The 26,521-nt window shown below is 49.1% G+C and overlaps 1 protein-coding gene across 3 annotated transcripts in view; it reads right to left on the minus strand.

Moving 5' to 3' along the window:
- STX8 (syntaxin 8) overlaps positions 1–26,521 on the minus strand; it is a 78,991-nt gene that overhangs the window by 45,943 nt on the left and 6,527 nt on the right. For 2 of the 3 annotated variants that reach the window (XM_052688292.1, XM_052688291.1), the window contains exons 5-6: positions 19,673–19,797; positions 18,650–18,742 (exon numbers count right to left, since the gene is read on the minus strand). In XM_052688292.1, coding sequence (XP_052544252.1) covers positions 18,650–18,742; positions 19,673–19,797 — 218 coding nt within the window. Of the gene's footprint in view, positions 1–15,571; positions 17,743–18,649; positions 18,743–19,672; positions 19,798–26,521 lie in introns of those variants that run through there. The other variant, XM_052688293.1, reaches the window with a different exon arrangement.

A 26,521-nucleotide genomic window follows, 5' to 3' on the forward strand; every position in this document is an offset into this window, starting at 1 on the left:
CTCGCAATCCTGAAATCCAAACTGCAGACCTCTCCTTCTGGGTACCTCTGCTGTAAGCTCGTTATTGTGCAGCATGGCAAAGCACTCGTTAAGTTTATCAGCTCTGCTTTGTTTTGCTCACATGGTTTTGGCAGACCTCAGTTCCCCACGGATAACGTGTTTAAATTCAAACCCTGAATCCCCACGGCCACGCACCCTTGCTTCGCTGTACGCAGCAGCATCCAAGAGCCCTGACAGAGCCCAGCTCACTGACACAGCTCCCACACAGCCATGTGTGCCTTTTGTTACTTTCGTTACCCATCATGGGAAAAGTGGAGTTACTTACAGGTGAAATAATTAACATGAAATTAACACAAGGCAGAGCAGATTCACCACCTGGAAAGGCAAGGAAGGAGAGCAGCTGGGGCAGGACAGCATGGTACTCATCAGCACAGCCTAAGAGAGTCACTCCTATTCAGGCTGTTGGAAGTCTCCATTAATACTTACTTCACTCTCTTCACTCAGCTGTTTACAGGATATCTGAGCCATTTGTTAAAGACTCAACATCTTCCGCCACTTAACTGCAGAGTGGAAAAACTGCCTAATCCACTCCTGTAGGTACCAAAGGACCCTGAGCAAAGTGGGCTTCATTTACACAGGAAAAGAGCTGCTCAGCAAAAGCTTCCCACATGAATGCACTTATCCTGGCTAAGAACATCGTCAGGCAGAATCAGCATGGAAAAGCTTTACATTCACACCAGAGCATCCTTCTGGAAAGCTTTCCTGCCCGGGCCAGAGGGGAAGGGATGCAGCGACAGCAGCCACAGCTCTGTGACCCGCATCCTAAACACTGTGTGAAGATGAGCTCTGAAACATTTGGTCACTGCTTTTCATTTCCCAGGAAGGACATAAGAAAGTGACTGAGAATCCCCTGTAACTCCAAGTGGCCGCTGAGCAGACGGAAGGATTACAGCTACACAGCACCTCTATGCTGGGACCGCCGTGTTTTTAACTCTCAGAATTGACAGACGTATTAATTGGAGACAGCTGCAAGGAAAAATATCCTAACGACATGATTCATTAGTTTTCATAGATAATTACATCTGCTCATGGCCTCACAGTGAATCATTCATTTAGGGAATTTTGGGGGTATTAAATTTAAACGCGGTAATCAGATTTGTTAATCTGCACGACGAGGCAAACCAAACAGAATTTTACTCGAGGAATTGTTTATAATTCCAGCATTGACATTAATTCAGCAGCAGGAAAAAATTAGCAGCGTGGTGGACGTCCATGTAGGTTAAAGCTCACTGTGTGCAACGTCCTGCGCTCGGGGTGCTGCACACATTGCTTCAAGGCTGCAAGTTCGCTTCCTCGGACGCAACCTTAAGCACTGCACAACCCTGCAGCCTTTTAAATATATATCTAAATCAATACTTTGTTTGTTTGAGATGATGAGGTTTGAAATAATCTCGGGCTTTGCCACTCCACAGACTGAAGATAGAGCTGTTCTCGTCGTTAATGGATTACACGTAAAAAACATTGTTCTAAATGGGGTTTGTTACTCCCAGCTCACAGACCTCGGTGAGAACCCCAGCACACTGCCAGGCCCAGCCCTGTTCCCTTCCCATCAGCCCACAAACTCTTCAGCAAACTGAGCTCTGCATTAAAAAACAAAGAATTTCTGCCTCCTGGAAGCTACTCTGGAATTTCCTATTTCTCAGTTCAAACAAAAAGGTCTTCTGACCTTAAATAGCAAAAGCCTGAAATTTATTCCCCTTCTTATTGAAGCAGCATTGCTCTTCAGCTGCAAGTCTTTTTTGTTCCCTCCTTGATCGCTCAGTGCCAAACACGAGCAGGAAGCACACAGCCCTCCTACAGGGCTGCACTTGGCCAGGCTGCACACCCAGCATCACCCTGCTGCTCTGCCCTGCTCTGCCTGCTGCTCCTCCATGCCCAGCTCTCACTCTTTGGGACCAAGGACCTGAAAATGGAGCCCAGGATAAAAGGCACAGACTCCCACACCAACCACAACTATTTAATAACAGCCACGAACAAAGCTTTTCCTACGTGTATGGCAGAGAGCACCTTTGATATCACAGCTTGGGTTTCTCTGAAGCCACATGCTGCTGCTGAGAATCACAAATTACTGTGCAATCCGATATCTCCAGCTCTGCAAAGCTGCACCTACGCAGTCGTATTTTTCCTCACCGAGCTTTGGGGGACAAGGGCTTGCTCCATGGAAGCTGGAACAAATTAATATTTCCCTGAGAATTATTATTTTAAGAGAAAGACCCAGCAGGAGTTTAAAAGGCAAGCCAACATCTTCTATTTACTTTGAGCGAAGCCTGTGACAACACACAGCATGTTTGATTTGGGATGCGGACGGCGAGCTGCTCTTTGGGCACACAGCTGCTGGAGGTGTCCTGCATGCTGCACAGAGCTCTGATTCCTCCACCAGCAGCAGTGTGATGCCCACGTCACAGCCGTGCCATCGAGATGGACCTTCCCAAAGAATAGCATGTGGGTTCTCCACTCACCTCACCCAAAAACAAACTGCGTTGGGTTCCAGCGAGTGCAGCACTGTGTGTTTGTGTAATGGGGGACACGTCAGGCCCTTTCATGCAGTGATTTAAACTCCTCCCGTGTTAGAAGGAAAACAAAGAACAAAGATGCTGAAGTATTAATCACTGTGCTCAGCACCCATGGGGAGTAGCTGGAGGAATGCAGTGCGTGGTGATCCGCCAGCCTTGCTTCCAGGTTAGGGCCTGCAGACCCCCAGCACCCTGCCTGCTCTGCTGGCTCTGTCCAAGCACAGGGCATCCCTGGGTGCACAGCCATGGCACAGCATGCATTGCTCCTGGGAAGAATGCGACTCCAAGTGATTGCAACCTGCAAGCCGGAGAGCCAGAGCTGTTCACTATGAAGGTCTTTGGTTACAAAGTGCAGAAACACAGATCAGAGAATCACAGAACGGCCTGGGCTGAAAAGGACCACAGTGATCATCTCATTTCAACCCCCTGCTGTGTGCAGGTCACCAACCAGCAGCCCAGGCTGCCCAGAGCCACATCCAGCCTGGCCTTGAATGCCTGCAGGGATGGGGCATCCACAGCCTCCTTGGGCAACCTGTGCCAGTGCCTCACCACCCTCTGGGTGAAAAACTTCCTCCTAATATCCAACCTAAACCTTCCCTGTCTCAGTTTAAAACCATTCCCCTTGTCCTATCACCATCCACCCTTATAAACAGCCATTCCCCCTCCTGTTTCTATGTTCCCTGCAACTTCTGGAAGGCCACAATGAGGTCTCCCCGGAGCCTTCCCTTCTCCAAGCTAAACAAGCCCATATATTTCCCTTTTGCTCTCCACATGAGCATGGCAAGCAGGATCCTCTTCATCGTTGGCAAAAATGCATAGTAACGATGGTGACTGTGTGGAAAAACAGTGTTTTGTATCGGAGAACTTGCTCAATCAAACAGCACTATTGTGCTGTTTGTATCTGTTGTTGTTTTTGTGGAAATAAACAGGAGGCATTACTTTTGGAGCGACCTACATAGATGTGGCTTGAGACAATTCCCCTTCATTCAAAGCAGCCCAAAGGCTGGACACCCATGTCAAACATGATTATCAGCATCACTGTTTTCACAAATGCCAAGAAAGCAACCCCTTCCCAGCACAAGAGAAGGCAGCAGCCTCCCCCTCACCCAGCACCACCAAAGCTGCAGCAGGAAGGCACCCAGAGCAGCTGCTGCCCTCTCCTTTCAGCCCTGCAGGTAAGGGCACTCACAGGCAATGATGAGAGAAACCACTTACTTACGGCAGCACTGCAAAGAGCGCAGGGACAGCTGGAGGAGATGGAGCAGGTTGGCTGCTCGGAGATGCGCTCAGCCCCTCAGCAGGCACACAGAGCAGCTTAAATGAGAATGGACACAGATGTGCAACATCACTCCTTTTCTTATTTACCTCACTGCATTTTCTCATGGAAGAAGAATTCAGTGACAGTCACAAGTCAACTTCGGGGGGAAAAAAAAATAAAACACCCAGAACTGCTTTCAGAAGCGGGAAGATGAATCGAGGAGTCATATTGCTGAGGAACTGAGCCACAGCTGGAGTGCTGGAGGCTCACACGAGTGCTACAGTGATGTGGGAGCTTCAGCTCAGTGCCACGCAAGGCACACAGTGCAGTAAGCATGGTGAGGTGGTGATGCAAACGAGCTGCATGCACTCAACCCATGGAGGCTTCTTTGCTGCACAGCACTGCGGTGAGCACGGAACCCCTTCATCTCCTCCCACGTCCAGACAGCGCATTCCTTTGAATGCCTGGGCAGCTGTTTTAAGCAGAAGTTACAGGAGAGGAAAAACACATGAACCACGTTTGGGAACAGGTTGCCCAAGGAGGCTGTGGATGCCCCATCCCCGGAGGCATTCAAGGACAGGCTGGATGTGGCTCTGGGCAGCCTGGGCTGCTGGTTGGTGACCTGCACACAGCAGGGGGTTGGAACTGGATGAACGCTGTGGCTCTTTGCAGCCCAGGCCATTCTATGATTCCGTGTTCCTCTGACACAGGCTCACTGCCAGACACGGGACTGCAGGGTCACCAGACCCAGAGCCACTCGCTGGCCCCACGCTTAAAAAGCGCCTCCAATAACATACACCGTTTATTTCAGGCAATGTTAAAAGGCAAAAGAAAAGTGGTGGCTTCTTTTTACAGAGGATAAAATACACCTTTTGATTTCCAGCTCTCCTCTCTAAATGGTTTTATCCTATGCTTCTCTCCCACGTGGAAGGATGAAGAATTATCGGGGAGGGTGGTGGTTCAGGACAGTTTAAGTGTGCATGAAACGGCTGTTCACTCTCAGCACACCATTTGTGCTCTGGAGAGACCACCACAAAACCATGACACCACTCATTTATTCAATAAAGTTTCATGAATTCCAGCTGGAGACTCCTTTTTCCTTCCCCCAAGGCCAAAGGGAAGCTTACTGTTATTTTTCATGTTTAGGATGTGGGGAAAGACACACGGGGACATTGAAACATATTAAACTGTTGGTTTTCTCTCTCCCTGCTCCTCCCCCTCTTATCCAGAAGAAGGGAGGCTTCCAATCCTCAAACATATTAAACAAGTGGACTGAGTCTGAACAGCAACAGCCAGCACCGCAGTCATTTATCTCCCCACATCCATCCGACATGTAACAATCACCATGCAGCAGCAGGCACAGCTCCCAGCTCCTTTAGCCAGCCCTAAAAAAAGGGTTTGTTTGGGAGCACAAGAGCACCCACAGCACTGCGGGGTGAAACATGAAAGGAGACTGACACAACACAGCGGTCAGAGCAACGCTTGCAACAGCTTCAGGCTGTCTGTATTAGCAGCTCATCAGCGCTCAGCTTCAGGCAGAAGAGGTGCTCACCAGCCACTGCCTGCAAGGAGACAGCTTGAGTGAGAGCAAGGAACTCCTGTGCAAACCTGGGCTTGGAAAGGAGTGCAGTCATCATTTTCCATCCAGAAATACCTGAGGATCCGATGGGAACTTCAGCAGAGCAGCAATCAGTGCCACAAGTTATCAAGGACAGATGGGCAGGACTACAACTCCTCAGTGTCTGCAGCTTGTTTTCATATAATAATTAATAGCAAGAGCTATTGGAAAGCTTCCTCCCTTTCAAAAACACAAACCTCTTGCTAAAGTCAATAGTGCCAGTCAGCTTATGAAATGTTTTTATACCACAACTGAAGAATGGCTTTTCTGCTGCATTTGGTTTCGGTGACGTCACCACCTCCAGATGACTTTAGGCAGACAGTCTCTGCTGCTTTAGTGCCCAGCTGCTCCATTTAATCCCCGCTAAGACTGTTTTTCCTTTTCAAACTTCTTTAGGCATTGTGCTGGGAGACTTGTTTAAAACATATTCCTTACAAAGGCTCCCGGCAACTCTGAAATGAAAGTGGTTCTCAAGTCTTCCTACTGACTTCAGAGGATAAATGGTTGGGCTGTCACAGCTGAGCAGCGTGGAAAAATGTTCTGGAGATGGATGAGAAGCCAGGCCACAGAGCTCCTGCACCCCACACCAACTGCCCTCGGCTTCATTCCAACAAGGTTTCCCAACACGCTGCTCTGGACAGGTCAAGTGTCACTAAGTCACAGAATCACAGAATGGCCAGGGTTGGAAGGGATCTCAAGGATCACGAAGCTCCAACCCCCCTGCCACAAGCAGGGCCACCAACCTCCACATTTCACAGCAGCCCAGGCTGCCCAGGGCCCCATCCAACCTGCCAGTGAACACCTCCAGGGATGGACGGGGCATCCACAGCCTCTCTGGGCAGCTGTTCCAGCACCTCACCACTCTCACAGCAAAGAACTTCCCCCTGACATCCAACCGAAATCTTCCCTCCCTCCACTTAAAACCATTTCCCCTTGTCCTGCTGTTACCTACCCTACTTTCAAAGAGTTGAACGTCCTGCAGAGCAGCTCAGTTCTTCATGCAGTAAGCTTGCAAATAATGCAGGGCAAGCCTGTTCTCTGCAAAGCTTCTAAAAGGCCTCTTTACACTGCCTCCCACTTCTGAAGAACTCTCAGCAAGGCTGGGCAGTGGCATCAGTCCTGCTGCAAACAGAATTAGCACTGCCAGGTTGAGAGCAGATAACCGAGGTTCCTAATGGACTGGCATATTGCTTTTCCTGCTTGAAAGCCTATCATAAGGAGATCCCTCAGCCTTGCCAACTTGGTTTGAGATGTCACAAATGACTCCATTGCGAGTAGTCCACAGAAAGTGGAACAAGAAACAAGTAAGAAGTTTGCTTTATGTTGTAACAAAGCAGTAAGATACACATCATTTCACTACTTAAAGCCTCTCTAAACAATACTCTTCCAGTACAACTCCAAAAATGCAAAAGCTCAAGCTGCCGATGCCCCTGCCCAGTAGCAAAGCTGTAACTGAACCTACTTGCTGTTGGTAGCATCCAGCAGGCCTGGCAGGTTGGCAATGCCGTGCTAACAGAGATCCCCTCCAGCTGCTCCATGTCACTGCTGCACTGCCAGCAGCAGAAAGCAGCTCCCAAGAGGTTCACCCAGCTCCCAGCAGCAGCCCTGGGCTTCAGATGCTGAGAAAACACCCTGCCATGACCTGGCCTGCTCTGAAGAGAAGCAACACAAGGTGCAGTATGGAAAACTAATGATCAGGTTGTATCTGCAGCCTCCAGTTGTAGTTCAGCACCAGACAATTTTGGGAGCGAGTTTTAGAAATCTGAGAACAGAAGTGCAGGGGAGGGATTGGACAAAAGCCCCGAATGAATGAAAGCTCGGGAAGAGCATGGAGTAACCAAAAGGCCTTCAGGAAAAGTCACTTCAGCCACACAGAGCACTGACAGGAGAGGCTCTCCCTCCTTTATGGTCAGCATCACCGAATATCAGATCTCTGCTTGGAAAATAGGCACAGCCAGCTTGAAGGAAGGCTTCTCCCTTCAGCAAAAGGAGGAAGCACTGATGGTGCACACAAACCTTCAGACCCTCCCTTAGAAAAGCCCTCTGGTCTCCAGCTATGCAAGTCATTTTCCTTCCATTGAAAACACACCACCCACATCACCCATCAGAAAAACAATTGCAGCTTCTATTGTAATAAAGCATCAAATTGAGTTTTTGCGTAAGAAGTGAAGTCACAACAGTTTAACCAGCAGAAAGGACTGCAGTTAAGCTAACCGGGCTCCAGTGAAGCAGCCCAGTAATTCCATAAGAACAGTAAGGCATCATTCAGCAGTGGGAAAAACCCAAGTGGTCTCACACCGACCCCAGCTACACGCAGACACCGAGGGCAGCTCCTCTCCAGGTCTGGTCCTCAGCACAGAACGCCCCACATGCTCTGTCCCTGGGCTGGTGCTTGGAGGCAGCTCAGTCCCAATAATAGTTTCCAAGGAAAACTACTTATTTATAACGGGAACTATTACATAAAAACGAGCCTATGTCATAAGCTCGACCAGAAGGAAGCTTTCCTCCCAGCTTATCTGATTTTCTATTCATTTCAAATACCATGTTTCGGAAGGCCACTTCAGAGTTCAATTCACACTGCTCATTTTCTTTGGCAAAAACCCACATTATCTACAAACCTGGGCTGAAAACCCAATTACAGTAACATGATACCCACACCCTGATGCACAGCAACGGGATGACAGGGGGATGAGGAAAATGCCCCTGTTCCAAACAAACAGCAGGTACCAGAACTGCTAGTCACGAGCAGAGCTACATCTGGAAGGTGCCCAGGTGGGACACAGGACACCAAGAGAAGGGGGAACATCCACATTAAGATGACAGCTTGCTTGGAGCACTGTGCTGAGCCCTCAGCACTGCTGTTCTGCAGTTCTTACCAAGGGGAGCACTGGGCTGTCACAGCACAGCAGGGTTTGTGTGCCCTCCACCAGTCCCAGCACCCAGGCTGGGCTCTGAGGCTGTCTGCTGTCACTGCTCTCTCATTTCAGCGTGGCAATGTAAACACAGAGGTCAAAGGAAGACAGAAAAAACATTCTGGGAGTTTACACCGAATGTTATCTTACTTCCACACGGGCTCTGCCCAAAATAGATCTAACCCAACCCTTAGAACACGGGCAGTGCTTGAATCGCCCTTCTCTCAGCATTCCTGCTGGTCCCAGTCCCAAGCCGGACCCCCAGAGGAGTGCTTCAGGGCCGGATCCCAGCACCTGGCTGCCCAGGGCCAAACCCCTCTCTTGTTGCAGGCAGGTACCCCCGAGCTCCTCCCAGACTTGGCGAACATCAGGCCCAGATGTTTCCGACTAAAGGCTCTGGACTCAAACCAGCATTTTTCAACAAAACTTGGTTGCATGAGAAAACCTCCAACAAAACGTTGAGATCAAATACTGGAGTTATTTCAAAACAATGCAACTTACGCAGCCAAAAGACACAGCTGATAATGCCCCCCACTTCGATGCCAGCCGGTTCATATTATGGTATCTGTTTTGAAGTATGGATTTACTCCCTCGTGCTACAGTGCTGGCCATAGCTGTGTTGGGAGAGCCTTGTCTGCTTGCACCTCCAGGCCCCCTGAGCAGCACAGTGAGAATCACACTGGCTCCTGATGGATTCCCTCCAGCCCAGCCCCAGCAGCACCTTAGCAGGGCAGCAGGCACATCCTTGGCCAGCAAGGCCAAATGCCTCTCCAGTATGTGGCCCCAACAGCACGACGTTTACAGCACTGATCTTATTTGAGTTGGGCTGCACAGGGCCAAGATAAATTTCAACACATCAGGAATTCACAAAGGTTATGCTAATATGACTTATTCCACCTCAAACTCGAGCTTGCAAGGAAGTCGTCTTATTATTCACAATAATAATTACAGTACAATTATTTTATCTGTTTTTAAGCGATCCCAAGATGCGTTCAGATATTAACTTCATCAGCTTAAAAGCATCCCGTGCCACGTTTATGTCACATCAACTTTAATTATGTTTGACTGAAACACAGTTCTGAGCAAGCAATTGTTCGCCGCGCTCAGTTCTGCTGTCATCCCATTGCAGTGACTGTGTTATGCCCATTGTACAAGCAGACAGCTGTGGGGCTGATTTCAATGCTCGAGCATCACCAACTGCCACTTGCAGGCTGCACCTAGCAGCAGACTTTACAAATATCAAAGTAGTATTTAACCAAGCCAGAAAGCCCCACTTCCTATTCAAACACAGCACAATAGAGCTCCGTCTGCACGCACACAGGCAGCACAGCAACCAGCCCCAGCCTGCTGCCTGCCCCTCACGGTGCTCAGAGCATCACAAGATGTTCCACTTCATTCTCTGCTTCTGCGAGGTGCTGACCACCAAAGTGATTCCATACGTATCATAAGACAGACCAGCAAACCTGAGGCTCCTTGGCCAGAGAGGAATGGGGGCAAGCTCAGCCAAGCAGCCAGCATAAGCTTTGGAGATGGAGTATGTTCTGTTTTGTATCCAGGAGAACAGAGGGAAACAGCGAGGGAAGTCCTCCGTTCAGGCAGGAGTGAGCTAGAATCTGTTTGAGATAATGAGAAAAGCAGGACAATCTGAAAGAGAGAACTCACAAACTGACTCAGTGGTGAGTAAATTAACTTCAAAGCACTCTTCGGATTCCAGCAGGACAACGTGCCCAAAAACGTGGTTTTCTTGCTCTCTCCCGTGTTGTAACCATTCAGACTTTGACCCTAAAAGTTTTCTGGGAAATCTATTACGAGGCCATTTAACATCCAGCAGCCCACTCACCAAATCACCGTGATGCAAGAGCATATGGTTCCTCCCAAGCATGACTCCCTCTGAAGCCCAGCACTGCGTTACCCTCAGCAGCACTGAGGCACACGAGTTACCCAGCACCGCAGGCCTGAGGGATCACCACTGCTTCCCCACAGACCCCTTCTAAAGGAAAGGGACGAAGGAAGCAGTAATGCCAGAGTCTTTTCAAGTACAAACTCTCACGCTGCCTTTCACTGCCACAATGAAGATCTGGCTCAAAAGGATGTCTGTTTTTAAAGAAGTGGTGCTTAATGGTTCAGGACTAAAATATTGCCCAGACACGGCCATCTACCATTGAAAATGCTGATGCAAAATATGCTCCAGACAGATCCTACTCACTGTAACCATAAGCTCCTGGAGAACAGGCCAGAGAAAGCCTGGGACCCAGTATCTATCATGCAATTAAATCCTTCCTCGATTCAGTCAAAAACAAGAGGGACAGCACCCAAGGAAATGGGCCAAATAGGTAACAACCAATCTATGTGGGTAAAATAAGCAGAATTATAAACTTCCACAACAGCCCCCTAGATCTCCCACCACAGGCACTCTGCAGCAGGCAGCTCCCTTCTTGCCTTTCTCTCCTTCAAACTGAGAGCGTGCAGGCAGGAGCTGCACCTTCTGCTGCCCACTGCAGGTACAGCATTTCACCTGCAGGAGCTGCGCTGGATACGGGCTGGGGCTGTGCCTCTCATGATGAACGGCAGCAACAGAGCAGAAAGCAGGCTAGGAGAACCAGGCTAGGAGACCTCTGCGGTCTCAATTTGAGATTCCGAACAGAGGAAAAGCTAAATTAACATGGAAAAAAAAATCATCAGAGCGTTGAAATATCTACAATTACAGTGAGGTTTTGTTTTCTTTTCAAACAGCTTAAATCAAACGACTGGAGGAGCAGACGGGGGAAAAGAACTCTTCTGCTACGAGCTGAGGTTTACATCCCTGTTAGAGCTCTCCTTAAGCCCTGCTACAAAATTAATGACAAGACTTTGCAATTGAGACAGTTAAGATCATAATTCTTATCAAGAAATCCGGCGAGGTTTCACAAGAGTTCGGCACTCATTTTCCCCCGCAGCACTTTCCCAACACTCCAATGGCCATGAGGACAGCTGAAGGAAGGCAGCCTCCCCCCACACGGCGTATGGGTGAGGTAGGGGCTGACTAACGGTGGAAAAATCCACATAATTGAGAAGACAAATGTTGAGCAGTTATTTTACGGCTTGAACTATTCAAGGAAAAAGGCGGTGCGTGCCAAGAGGCCAGACAGGCTCACGGTGTGTGTGTCAGCGTCGAGCTTCCTTTCATCCCCATCCAGGTTGTGCTGTGCTGCTTTATCTGGTTCTGCGAGGCCGCAGAAAGCTATAAAAGATACTGAGAGAAAAAGGAGCATCTCCCATTATCACGTGTACACAGAGAGCGATACAAAGCACGCGCTGCCTCAGCCGCACGAATGCTGTTGAGGCCGTTTGTTGCCTCCCCAGAGAGGGCCCTATTTTCAGTTGTTTAAAATGATGAAAAATGTTAAGGACTCGGGCTGAAGATTCCAAGCTTGGATGCTCACTTCCAGATGAATTTCATAAAAAAGAATATATTAAAGTTTCAGCCAAAACATCTCAGCCATTTCAGAACAATGCTATTTTCCCCCGTTACGGCTCTCCAGTGGCCTCAGGAGCTGCAGTCCCCCAATGCTCTCTAACACAAGTTAGAGGGAGACAGAAAAGGACGCAGACAGGGTGGTTTCAGAAGCGAGGATTAAGACATTCAGGAGGGGAGATTAAAGATCAGCTCAATAAAAGCAGGAGAATGAGAAGTTTGAAGGAAGCCAAGCTGCAGAAAAGAAAGAAAAAGCTAGAGAAGGCAGTAACAAGGTGACCAGTCCACCTCCTGCTCCAACACACCCCAGCAGTGCAACCAACAGAAATAACACCTCACCCCTGCTCCTTCTGCCCACAGCTCACCCCACTGCTTCTGCCCAGCCCTCCCTCCCCAGCAGCTCATTTCCTTCTGCACAAATCCTCCATTCCTGTTCTCAGCATGCTCTTTTTCCAGCCATGCCATCCCAGCACTCCTGGTGGTCACTCCTGTGTGCTTTAAGGCACACCTTGCCTACCCCCGGCTGCCCCACCTGCTCCCCATACCTTGATGAGCTGCTAGCCAAGCTGCTGTCCCTTCTCCACGCCAAGCTTAATAAAGGACTGGCTGAACAACAGCGGTTTGTCAGAGCCTTTCACAGCATTACACTGTTCAGCCTGTTTAAGTTGTGACCTACAGACTGTGCTCCACAAGCCCTTCTCCTAAGGGTTAGTTGCTCATCTTGAATCAGCTTAATCCTCACCAGTGTGACCCTTTGCTTGCAGCCAGGCTGAATTTCGCTCTCATTTGTCAAGATCACTGGGAGGAATCCTAGTGTTACTGCAGCCTTCCTCGTCTCTGATGTCACACAGGAGTTGGGTAAGCACACCATGCACTTCACCCTCTGTGTTTTCAGCAAAAATGCTGAGGAGAACTAGAAGGACCAAAGCAGCCCAACTCAGTTCAGCCTTGTAATGTAATTATGAATCAGCAGTCCTTAACTTCTGAGCATAACTATCCGATCAACTTCATATATATTGGAGATGACTCACTCGAACCCATGCAGCCACGGGTTTCGCAAGAACGTCTTGTGAAACAGAATCAAAACCATTCTTACATCAAGATGGCACTGAGTTGTTTTCCCCTATTCATGAAGCTCCTTTATAGAACGAATTCAAACTCATTTGACACGACGGATTCTTAACGAGGACTTTGCAGAGAGCCGCAGCAGCTCTCACGCCCCGCCACTGCTCAGCACAGAGCTCCAGCAGTCGGACCGCCATCAACCCACCCAGCAGAGCCCAAAAGGGAACGCAGATGCTTACGCCTCATTCTTACTGCTGCTGTCAGCAACTGTCCGCGGAGCCCACAGGCAGCACATCTCACACCTCTCACACGCTGCTCCCCATCAGCCAACACCGGCAAAATTGCGCCGTCAGCCCGCGCTGCAGAGGGCCCTGCGGAGGTGTTCTCATCTGGCCGCTGACCCGCGCTGGGCGCTGGATCCATTCTGCACTTTCCAGGTTTGGTTTGTGTTTTGTTTTTTTTCCAGTTTTCTTTTTAAAGATACCAGGAAATTTGACGTATATACAAACACTGGAAACACTGAAGCAGCAAAGCGATGTACTTAAAAAGGTTGGGAAATGCTACAAATAATGCCGTTTTGTGTGGACACGCGTTTTCGATCCAACATAAACTCAACGTACCGCTAGTTCTCATTACATACATCCTCCAGCAGTCAGCAGGGCAGGGCTCACTTCCTCGACAGATACGGAATATTTTGTTTTACCCTCCTCACCCAGCAGGCCATGCACTGCTCCAGCTCTGCATCTTCCTCCTCCAGCCATGGCCCTCCTGATGGTAAAAACAAGCGTGTTCTGATTCTGACAGCTCCCTCAGGAGATGAAACACTATCAACCCCAGCTCGGAAGGAAAAATAAGAAAATGAATCATTACGGTTTATTCGGGGTGCTCAGTAAATGAGGTTTTGAACCTCTCTGGAAAGAGGCAACACGCCAAGCCTTCTCCTTCCCAGCAGCGCTCACAGCACTTTCTGTTCAGCTCCAATGCCCAAAGCTCAGCAGACAGACCCTACAACACCTGGAAGCACAGAAGGGAAGTGCTTTGGAAAAAGCATGGTCAAGGAGACTTAAGCAGCATCACAGGGCTCCCAGGAAGAAGCCATAAAAAGACACTTTAGAAATAACTTTGCCTCTACATACAGTTAATGTCAATCCAGTCCAAACCCAGACGAGATCAAGTCCTGCACAAAACACTGTGTGACTGCTTTAAGCCTAGAAATACATGCAAGGAGTGCCATCGAAGCTCACTTTTGGCACTCCCTGACTTCTGAGTGTTCACACTGAGACTGAGTATTCCCCCGTTTAGATCACTGATGACAAAAAATAACATTTAACACAGGTGTTAATTTTTCCCCTAAGAAGGGTTAACTCCTACTAAGCAGCGTGCAATAAAGACAGAACATTTCACCAATAAAACTGAAGTCATTTCTACTCCACACAATAAGCTCAGGAAGCAAAATAAAAATCTATCTGCATAGCATGAGGTCAGTCAAGCTACGGATGGTTATTTAAAATCTAAATATTAAGAACAGATGCTTCTTTTTGGAGGTGTTTAAAGAACCTGGAACCTGCTGGTGCTCAGCGTTTCTCAAGGAATGCTGCAGACCTTCAAACCCATCTCAGCTGGGGCAGGAGGACTGTGCTCCGGACAAGATGAACGTTCTTTCACATTCAGTCTTCAATCTTTTCTTATTTACAAGCTAATCCTAACAATGAGGTAATATATCCACAGCCCCATTGATTTTAGCCTCATAACTCATACATATTCTATACACAATACTAATTAGTTTGTATTATAGCAAAATGTACCTAATAAACAGAAATGTGAAACTATGTCATATTTCAGGGCTCCTTTTTGATGCTGGCTATACAATAGCCATGTAAAAGAATCTTTAGGAGAAGCACATTACTGTCTGCATACCAACCAGGCTGCACCAGAAGGGACGGACTTGAACACCATCCTGGAGACGTGCACTGAGTCCCAGCTGCACAAGGTATTTCAGCTGCTTCCTGTGACTGCACAAGAACACTTCTCTGTGTACACAAAGCAGCCTGTGGGTGTGCTGGCTGCAGTGTGCCCAGCTCACCAACTCCACGTGCCAGAAAGTCACTGGGATTCCTGGGCTGGCACTGAGGGAAGGGCCAAGCTGAGCCCCTGTTCTAGCCAGCACACCACAGGTGAGCTGCAAACTATCAAAGAGACAACGTGTGCTTGAATGTGGGGTTGATTTTTGCAATTTGGCTGACGAGAAAGTAAATATGTTACATAACCACGTTGTAAAACATCACTCTGACAGATAGTTTACTCAAAAAAGAGCTATCTTCACTGCATATTTGCTCTGCATCCAGCAACCCCTTGACCAGTAAAAGGACCAACGATGGCCTTTCCTTTGTAGCTCATCATTTATGAACGTATTTATGTTCTGATGAATTTTCAGTGGGCAGGAAGCAGAAGGATCCATCCTCAATGGCCTGCACCAAATGGGAAGAAGCACGGTAATAATGTTGAGCACTATGAATTTTGCAGGCTCCGTCGCTGAGAGCAGTTATGTCCTCATGTGAGCGTGCCACAGCGAAAGGCAACATCTCTATAAGGGTAAAACAAACAGCACTCAGAATTTCTGAAAGCATTCTTCCCGAATTATTGCACTAGATTAGATTGCCTCATCAGCAGGGCCAGAGGACATTTGCACTATTTTCCTGCTTTTTTTTTTTTTTCATGTAACAGATGAAAAGAATACAGAAAGTTTTCTGGGGCCAACATTGGAATTAACAATGGGAAAATTCTTTTGCTAATCCCCCCCATCTCTCCCGTTGCTTCCAGGCTCCCAAGGCTGGAAAAACACAATGTCGCCCCGTACCCTGCTTCTCATTGGTGCACCACGCTGTGCTCAGGACGTCGGGATGGACCCACAGCTCAGCTCAGGGCCATAAAACCTCCAGGATGGAGCTCTGGGGAAAATCTGAGTACAGAAGGACATTAGTCTCTAATTAAAACCTGGAAGCCCCTGGTGGGCCTGAGGAGGCCCAGCTCTTCCCAGAGCCCATGGTGCAGAGCAGCCACCCCCATGCCTCTCCTTCAGTGTGGCACAGCCCTGTGCCACGCTTGCCAGCCCACAAGCGAGGGGAAAGCAGACAGCACCGGGCACCCGCCCCCCTCGCAGAGGCATTTCATCATTTTGCAGTCATTTAACAAACACAAAAGAATTTACACGTAGCGACTCGACTCGAGAAGTAAACTTTGCATAATGAATCCGGGCGCCTCCAATGCTGGCTGTGCTCAGAGCATCCGCAGCTGTACAGCAACACCCACTGGCACACGGGGGAAGTGCCCGACGATGGGAGGTCACAGATGGCAGCGGAACAAGGAAGGAAAAGAGCGGCTGCCTGGGAAATAAATGCACTAACCCAGCTCTCTGAATGGTTGCACTAACTGCAAGGCATCGACAGCTACTTCTGAAGCCAGCCGTGCTGTACCAGAAGCTCGAGCTCCGAAGGCAGAGCAAGGCACCGAGCGCTTGCAGGAGGTGGCAATGGCCAAAGCAGGTGAGAGCTGTCAGGCTGCTGCTGGGAAACTTGACTCGAATTAAAAGAAGTACTGATGCAGTGCTTAATGAAGATGAACTTCCACTGCCTTCCCCCAGACAGACGATGCCATTATCACTCACCACTAAGAAGGAAAGAGACTGAGCAAGGGGAAATTACAGGGCAGTTACGCTTGTCAGCCTGACAGTGTAATAGCAACACGATGTTGGCAACGCGCCGCAGAGAAGCCTGCAGACAATTGAGCACAGGGCATAAAATAAGGTGGGTAGAGGGAAAGTAGCCCACTGGAAAGTACTGCGAGGGATTTCAGCTTTTCCAGCATGAAGCACACCACCATATCCCCTGCATCCACACAGAAGGGAAAAATAAGATGAATAATAACTGTGTGAAGACAGAGAAAACCTGGAAGTCCAACTTGCTCGCTAGCAGAGAAGTCAAAGCTCAGCAGTGCGGTGCCTCCCTCTGCACAAGTGGGACCGCTGCCTTCTCCTGTGCTGCTGACATACAGACAGTGCCTGCGAGGCCAGCAGGTCTCATCCTTTTCATCTCAGGGCAGTGAGAAGCACAGGCAGCTCTGCTGTGCCCCCAGCAGCCTTCAGCCACAGCAATCCTCGCTTGGGAAAGCTCCTCTTTTGAGAAAAAGTTGCCTGTTGCTCACAAAGAGCTCCTAGGGAAACATTACGAGTTTTGCTCCAGGCTTTGTAAATATCTGCAAGAGAAGAACGTCAAACAAAACTGGCATTATTTGCACTATTTGTAAGAAGGAGGGCCAAACACATTCCCAGTTTCAGAGATGTTTGAAGGCTTTGTTGCTACAAAAAGCTCAGTATGGTCACGCAGTGCTGCAACAGCACAACACACAAAACCTGCAGTCCCAGAAACATAAGGATTTGGGGAACCTCTGGCCCCCAAGAGAGGGAAATGGAACACAGATTCTATATTTTCCTGATGAGAAACCAGGGTTTCACAGAGAATTAGTAAACACACTCATGAGTCCCACCTGTTTTCTATTTAGAGGAAAAAAAAGCAATTAATGTGACTTTTTAAACAACTGTTAATAGAAGAAACTCATGAAACCGAGATTTCTAATTGAAAGTGTCTTTACTCAGATGATGCAGAGGATCACAACACGACAGCAGCACCTCACACAGTTTCTCCCAGCTGTTCAAACCATTTCCTAACGACCTGAAGATGAACAAGGACACATTCTAGTCGTTCCTCATCCCTCCAGAGCACGGATGCACGGCAAGCACGAGAAGGACATCCCATCTCCCACCAGTCAGAACAGAGCTCCCAAGCAGCATTTATGCTGTGCAGTTCCTAGAATGGAACCCCTCACTCTGAGCAGCATGCAGAGGCATAAAGGGAAAAATACCAGCCCAGGAAGAAGTTGATTTCAGCATATCATTTATTAGCAAGTAAAAGGACGTTTACCTTCTCAGTGGTTAAGTACAACACAACCCAAAGATAAACCATATGGCTCAAGTCTTTGTGCAAGGGAGACAACTGGCAGGGCTCCAAGGCTCTAATTGAACTATTACCATATTGTAAGAAAGGAAGAAGTCAGAAAGACTGGAGGATCTGCTCTCCTAGGGACAGCTGATGTCAGGCAGGCAATTCAGGCCGTAACAAAGCATATTTATCAGGAGAGCAATTCCACCATTTGGATACTGGCTCAGTTTAAAGAAAAAAAAGTGCTCTTCTATTTCAATATTGCACTTAATTTGATCCTACATTCAACTCATGAAACCTTCAAAATCCCAATCGTTTGTAGCAAACAATACGCTTCTAGTTTAATTGCTGGCTCAAGGTTTTCCATTTAGTTAATAACTAAAGAAGCAAAGGAGGAATGTCCAAATGAAATCCAGCAACAAATAAAAGATTACCATTAAAAAAAGGGTCATTAGAACAGAACCGCTGAAAAGTGCAGAAGATCCAAGTACAAAATGGTTTTGTACTACATACAATTTCCCATCTTTTCTTTCAAAGGCAGCCTTCATAAAAGCATCCCAAGTGTTACACATTTCACACACACCCGGGTTATGCAGTAAGACAAAACACAACAGTGAGCTCTTGAGCAGACAGAACCTGTCAGAGCCGCTGTACAAACCTCTGCAGTGCTGGCTGGTTGATTGTGGGGGAAAAGGAACATATGAAGACTAAAGGAAATCAGACACAATCTTACACAAAAATGAGTGAGATGGGCCCCTGTGGATCTTGCTCTTACCGTTCTGCTCGTCCAGCTCATTCCCAATTTCCTGTCCCATTTGCTTTTGCCGGGATATGATTGAAGAAAGAGCATCAAGGCCGGCGTCTTGCTCTGCACCAAAAAATACATCAAGTTACGTGAGGCAAATTGCCAGTGTGCCACACTGTGTGCAGTAAGAGATGCAGAAGCAAAGAGAAAGATCTAATCTGTGCCTGAAGAGTTAAAACAAACTCAGAAAAGGACATCAACACAACAGGAAAATGAATCCTTATGGCAACAGTACTCCTAAAACAATGTGAATGATGGGTAATTAATTTGTCTGCTCTGGCTGGGACATGAGCTGATGGTCCCAAAAAAACCCAAGAATTCAACCTCCAGCTGTTCCTCAATCATAAATGCAGGAGATTCCTGGCGCACACACAGATCCCTGATTAGCCTTTTTACATTTTCCAAGAAACTTTGAACATGAATACAAGGCAAACAGGTGATGCAAGCACCAAAGAATTCAAATAGATTTTTAAAGCTGCAAGAGGACACGGAGCGCATGGAAGGCAGCCTGCAAGGAGGGACACCAGCTCTGCAGGCACTCCTCTAGAAAGGCACATGTTGTCTCTGCTACATGCAGGCCCTGCACACCCTCAGCAAGCACCAAACACACACAGCTCTTCTACTTTGTGACACACTCAGCTTCAATAAAACGTGGGCAAAAGGCAATCCCTGAATTACTTGCATCTGACCGTGAGGAAGCCCCGCAAGGTTACCTGGTCACAAATAAGGTATGCTAACTGTTTCAGTGGTTTCTCCTCCCCTGCCACGGGAAAAATTACTTGTTTCAATCAGCGTGGAGATTATTTGGAAAAGCTGCCTTGAGAAGATGTTCCCAGCAAGGAATACTGCAAGCACAACTCTGCTCCTGCTCAGACAGAAGTCATCGCCAGCTACTTGGACTGACAGCCCCAGCTAACAGGGCTTCAGCACAGGTTATTGCACTGACTTTCCCATGAGGACTCATGCCTATAGCACACTGACAGACTCTTCTACCTTCTATGATCCTCCGCTGCTGCTGCCTGATGTCATCGAAGCCAAGCCCCCTGGTTTCCTCAGACTCCTCCAGGAGCCACGGGTTGGTCACTCCTCGTTTGACACCTCCTGCCATTAGGCTAGATCTGAAAATAAGTTCAGGAAACAAGTTTCAAGTTTTAGACATAAAATTCATTCTAATTTGTGCATGCAAGGTTGGCTGGCAGAGATGGACCTGTCTTTATTTGTCACGTTCCACACAGTTCTCTGCAAACGCTGAAGAAATGAGCCAGAAAGATTCCAATTTTCCCCAGTAACATTTTGCAAGGTCCATCCCACTGCCTAAAAGCAGAGAAGTGGGGAGAAGATTACCTCACATTGAACAATTAAGCTACACATGAAACAAACACTTTTGATGCTATATTGAGCATTCAGACCTGTTACAAAGAAAAAGAAAGGTTTGTGTAAATACATACACATGGCATTGTTCTGTGATCAAGACACAAAACACACAGCCCCACTCCTGCATGCCTTGTTTGTGGCAGCAGCCACACACGCATTTTGCAAGAAAGAGCCATCAAGTCACAGGTTTCCTCTGACAGGAATTATGACCTGAGGCTGCTCACACAGCAGACACTGCACAGTTTACAACAGGCAGCAAGTTTGCAATGTCCAGGGAACATAAATTCCAGTTATAAAGTGAAATGCCACTGCAATATCTTCTCTCAATACCAGATTTCTGGTTTCCTCCTTTCAGCTCTTCATTGGTTTCTGGTATAAGCATGACCTGACAGCCTGCAGGACGTTCAGGCCCCAAGCTGCAAATCTGCCCTGGGGTCGGAGACACTGAGGAGATGGGTCTTCAGCTGCAGCTCGGCTGCAGGAGTTTCTCATTTCCACTTGCCTTTTTCAACTCTATCTTTTATCCCCATTTTATCTTTACCCTCTTTTTCCCCAAACAACTTTCACAAACAAATAAGAACCAGGAGCATTTTTGGTACCTCTCAAAAACCCCCTACAGTGTTTTATGAAGCCAAGATCTATTTTTTATTTTTTAATTGACTCCAGGTCCCTCCACTCCAACATAACCTGAAATGCTCTTCAGCACTAACATAAGCCCCATATTTCGGGTGATGATGCAATAGAATCAATGCAAGCAGTTCTCCAACAAGGACAACGGAGGATTTAGAGCAAAGGTACTGAAGCAAAGGGCTGAACTTGAGATTGGTGAGGAGCTGCGGTGTGCTGGAGACATCTCCTGGCCATGCAATGAACCAGCAGTGCTGGGAAGGATTCCTCTCCACCACATGAACTTCGGGCTGCCCTGAATCAGACGCATCTTGCACAGAGCACTGCACGTTCTATGAAGCAGATGGGGCAGTTCTACAGTTCAGCTCTTTGCACCTCCATGAAAATCTCCGTGTATTCATCAAGCTGGTGGATCTGCTTTAATTAAATAAAGCCCTGCAATGCTGTTTTACACATTAACAAGACTTCTTCATTGCTTGGGAGGTTGAGACCCCCTCTTGTATTCCCCAGGCTCACACCAAGCTCACAGTGTACCAGGAGCACGATGCACCTGAAGACAAAGATCATTACAGCAGCTCAATTAGCAAGCACTCAAAACCCAGTGCTTAACAACACCTGACCAAACTACTCGTATAAAGCAAAAGGAACATAAAGCTCCTTGCTTGCCAGGAAGAACACCACTATTTCTGCCTGCTAAAAAAGCCAAGGCAAGCAAATGTAACATAATTTGCACTGTTCCCCCTCTGCCCTGATAATCTGCCCTATTCTTGTAGGCTGGGTCATGACAACAGGTCCCCTCGTTACAATAATCTTTTTGACATGTTTGGTAACTGCCTTCCCACACAGCACAGCCCGACTTCCTCCTTCCTCTGATCTTACCACGTTTCGCTTTGGCGGTGTGAAGATTAAAGCTTATCCAATTAGCCACCCACGGCCTCCGCCAAGTTAATCACGTAAATCTTTCAAACCATCACAGAGCAGTGGAGTGTGCGGATAGCTTTTGATTATGGGAGCAGATTTAACTAATTACGAGGCTTAGCGATGTGCCCAAGTATAAAAGATGATGGGGTTTAAAATCGGGGAGCTATGTCCTTGCCTAACAAGGGAGGGCTTATCTTTCTGAAGGCATTGTTTCCCTGATAATTCTCATAAAACTTCCCCAGTAACTTAGATTAGTCACCCAACGCTTACTTGAGACCAAGGCCACACATCAAGGCTTACGGCTTTAGGAGAGCGATCAGCAAGACTGCGTTTGGAACAAAACCTGGGTCATATGACAATTAGTTGCATGAGCACTCGAACGTCCCCTTAACGATACGGTTGTACAGTAGGTCCTTTGAAGTGCTCACAGCACCTCAGCTTAGCTCCACAGGTCAACCTCTGTGGCGATGGCCAAAACCAGGGCATTCTCTCACTTACGGTTTAATTGCTCACAGAGGTGGGCGGTGGATGTGGGGAAGCTCTGTGCTAGTAAATGAAACAGGAATTGTTTTAACATATAAAAGCTGTCTCTTGCCCCAAAATGGGAGAAATATGAGAGATGTAACATTTGAGTATCCACAGCCCACCTGCACTCCTCAGGAAAGAGAATTATCACTGTAATTGGTCAGGACTCAGCTCATGCCCAAAATCCCACAGTAACGATGCTGGCATAGAACAACCTTGGGCAGGAAACTTCAGGTTGTCTGAGCAAACCTACGAGGCTAAACATAAAGCAGGCAGCTCAGCTTCAGTCACTGACCTCCTTTTGACACTCTTCTCCCCAGGATAACAAACATTAAGCACTAATAAGAGGCATGCAGGCACAACCCGAGGCATGTGTATAAAGCTGTGGGCTTTGACTTACTTTACTGCTGTTTGCTGTTCCTAACAGATCCAAATGCATACACCTTCCCCAGAACCACGGCCCTGACCTCAGTGAGCTCATTAGAAAATGCTCTCCAAGAAGGAAGATGCGACCTGCCCTTCAGCACAGAGCCCTACAGTTGGTGCTAGGACACAAGCATGGGGCTCTCGGTGGACAACTTCCTTTTTCCATCTCTTCGAGAAGCCTGATTCATAGATCTCTGCACACTAAGACTCGTCACTTCTGAAGGCAGAAGACCGCAGCTGCAGCAAACAATAACTCCAACAGCAGGAAGGAGTTCTAACGGCATCTGAACAACATATTTTTAATCCTAATTTCCCAAAGGGCATTTACTCCTCCATAAACAATAGCAAGATTCACAAAAACAATTAAATACCTGATGGATCATTAACTAAAGTCAGGCAGGCATCTGATGCCTACTTGCCATTAGGTAAAATCCCAGTTAGGATTAAGACTTCACAGAATTCTGGAACTGTAGGGGTTGGAAAGGGCCTCAGGAGACCTCACAGTGCAGCCCCATGGAAGCAGGTTCTCTACTGCAAGTTGCACAGAAAGGCATGAGCAAACAGCCTGCTGTGCTGTGAGCACACGGTACAGAAAGGAACCCAGACAAAGACAGTGCCACCAGTTGGTATTGCATGAGAGCAAGATTAGGACAATAAGGTTTCTCTAAGCATCAGAAAACATAAATATTTCATGAAAAATGGATTATTGAGAATATGGTAAATATGTCATCTTTTTATTTTCCCAGCTCTATCGCCGCCACAAAGGGCAGTCGGTGAACGATGAGGGGTGATAACGATGCAGGCCCAGCCCGGTGCCCAAAGGCACGCAGCCCTGCGCTGTGAGCTCACCGGCCAAGGCGCTGTGACAGCAGCGGAGATGGCTGTGAGCTCACGGAGCCGCCCTGCAGAATCCGGGGCGCGGCAGAGCCCGGCATCACTCGTGCCCGGACTCCGGTCGAGCGCGGCAGCGAGACTCGGAGGCGCGAACGAGAGACTCGGTTTGGGCCGTGCTGCGGGGCTGCCGGCGGCAGCTCCCGGCGCTCAGCCCGCGGCATCGCCAGCGTTCCCCCGGCCCTGCCCGGCTCGGGCGGCCGGGGCCCCGCGGGGTGCGCTCGCGGCAGCGGAGGTGAGCGGTGCGGGGACGCGGCCCCGGGGCGGGCGGCGGGGAGCGGGGCCGGGGCTTCGTGCGGACGGAGCGGGGCGTCGCCCGGGGACGGCGAGTGACCGCGGCCTCTTCTCTTTCGCAGCTCTGACGGCTCCGGCCCGCCGCGGCGCCGCCGAGCGGAGCGGCTTTCCCGGCTCGGCTCTCCCCGGCCCACCGCACGCCCGGGGCCATGGAGCTGCCCTCGGACTGGACCTGCCCCGTCTGTGGGCGGAACCGGGCCGAGGCGGCCTACGTGACGCCCTGCCGGCACCAGCTCTGCTTGGGCTGTGCGCTGCGCTGGGCGAAGCAGCATCGCACCTGCGCCGTGTGCAAGGAGAACATCGAGGCCGTCCGGTACGCGGTGCAGGCGGAGGAGGATTTCCTCGCGTGCCCCATCCCGCAGCCTGCAGGGCGCTCCGAGGACGAGCAGGAGGACGAGCAGGAGGAGGAGCAGGGCTCTGCAGAGCCGCAGCTCGAGGCTCCCGAGCACAGCTTCCCAGCCGAGACCTGGGCGGACTTCTTCCGAGGAGATCCGGGGGACCTCGAGCCGCTGCTCCAGTGGCTCCAGCAGGAGCTCGAGGACATCACCGGAGATGAGTGGTGGACAGTGGCTGCGGCGGGGACTGATATCATGTACCTCCTGTGCGTGTACGGGCTCGACGAGGACGCCCTGATCCTGAACTTGGAGTCGTACCTGGAAGACCTCACAGAGGAGTTCGTGGTACTGCTCATCGACACCGTTACGGCCCTGTACGGCCCAGAGCTCCGCCGGCAGCAGGACAACCAGGCTGCCCGTGAAACAGGAGGGCAGGACGGCCCCGCGGCCACCCCCAGCCCCGCCACCTCCCCGCAGGAGCCTCCTGCCCCCAGCCCGAGCCGCTCCAGCAGCCCTGCAAGCCCCGGCGCCGAGCGGCTCCCCGGCGTCCCTCACGGGGGGCCCGAGCCCCGACCCGCCGCCCCCGTGTCCCCGCAGGAGCCGCAGGAGCAGCCGGGGCAGGCGGCGGCAGCGGGCCCCTCCGCCCAGGGCACGGACCAGCAGCCTGGGGGGCCCCGACGCCCCCCGAGGAGGAGGGCCAGCAGCTGCCCCCCGGATTTGCCCCCGTCCCCCAAGAGGCGGCGCTAGGCCGGCACCCACTGCGGTGCTGAGCACGGCTCGCGGCTTGGGAGGCCATCAGAGATCTTGGTATAATTTTAGAGACAATTAAACAACCAAAAATTATTCTTATTACTGTTCTCAGTACCATACATTTGTCAGAAAGGGATTTTAATAAAAAAAGTACTAACAGACATTGCAAAAAAGAACCCAGGCCCTTCTGAACGTTCCCTACGTGGCAATCACACCTGGTGCTTCATGTCTCACAGCTATCTCAAGTTTTCTGGATAACTCAGCACAAGGTGCACACAGTGCATTGATGCAGGGTGAGCTGCACCCACTCCTACACGCTGACTACTGGGGGAGACGGGAGGAACAACACAGCAGTTTCTGCTTCATTTAAGTCTCCCTTTTAACATCCTGCACAGATGTCTTTCCTAGGCAAACGGAGGGGAGAAGATACTGGAATTGCCAATTATAGAACATTTAAGTAACCCTAAACAGGCGGAGTCACGTAAACAGCATAATCTTTCCCCTGGAAAATTCCAGTTGCATCTTAATTAAGGCCGACAACGCCGGAAGGTAAACTAATGTTATACCAAAGTAATGTAGTGTCCTGCCCTGTGTTCCGGCCCAAGTTGTCAGTTAGGATAAATACCAAGAGCATTAAGGCCACTGTACTTCACAATCAGAAATAGCTTTACAGCAGTTTTCAAAGGATGTAAAACTCAGTGAATGGTGACCAAATATAAACGAAGATTAATTCTAGCGAAACCTTCACAATTACAGGCCGTGGGGACAATAAATATGTGATCAGTGGTGCAAGAAGGTTAATGAAAGGAATGACTGCTGGAAAGAAAAAGACTTCTGAAAATGTGTGCTGTCACATCAGAGGTGGATTAGATACAGAAAACCAATACAAAAGCAGAGAAAAGTGTCACTGCTAGAAATTAATCAAACAACGTGTGCTGATTTTTCTAATGCGGCGGGTAAAGCTGACTTTGAGACTCCAGACACACTGAAGAGTGGCCTTTCCAACCTACTAAACCCACAGCAGGTTGCTCCACAAGTCTAACAGCTTCAGAGCAACTCAGTGCTATAAACAGCAGCTTAACCCCACCAGGCAGCGCTGTCTTCTGGCCAACAGCAGGTTGGTGAGGAAGGCACCCACCTCCTCTGCACACCCTGCATGCAGCCAGTTCCAAGTAAGGAAGGTTGAAGCAGGCAGTGGCTGCACCTCTGTGCCTTGGAGAGCAAGAGCTGCAAGGGAGAGCATGGAAGGGGTGTGAGTTCACCAGCCAGCGAGGAGTTGGCAGGGTTTTGTCCCTTTTTCATTAAAGAGAACTATTAAACTTTAAGCCTTGCAACACAAGAAAACAAGCACTGTCTCTGATGTTATCTTCTGCTGGAAATTACTGGTTTCTCTGATCATTCCTAATGGAGCATGAAATTATCATGGGATTTTGATACTTTCTTCCTGTCAGCCTCAGTACCCCATACGAGGGCAGCTGTAGGTCCAGCCTTGGCCCTCTGCCACAGCACGGTTGGGCTCCTCTCACTCCAGGCCAGTTTTCAGGCAGCCACGCTCACTCACATACCGGTCAGAGCAGGCCCCGGCTTCCTGGCATCACCAGGCCCTACAAAGCAGTGCCTAGCTGCTATTTTAAGGCTCCGGTTGACTCAGCGTTGGACATTAAAGCCATCACTGATGTACCAGGCAGCTTGGCGCCAC

Source organism: Tympanuchus pallidicinctus, unplaced genomic scaffold (assembly GCF_026119805.1).
Source record: "Tympanuchus pallidicinctus isolate F22 unplaced genomic scaffold, pur_lepc_1.0 scaffold23, whole genome shotgun sequence".
Lineage (NCBI taxonomy): Eukaryota > Metazoa > Chordata > Aves > Galliformes > Phasianidae > Tympanuchus > Tympanuchus pallidicinctus.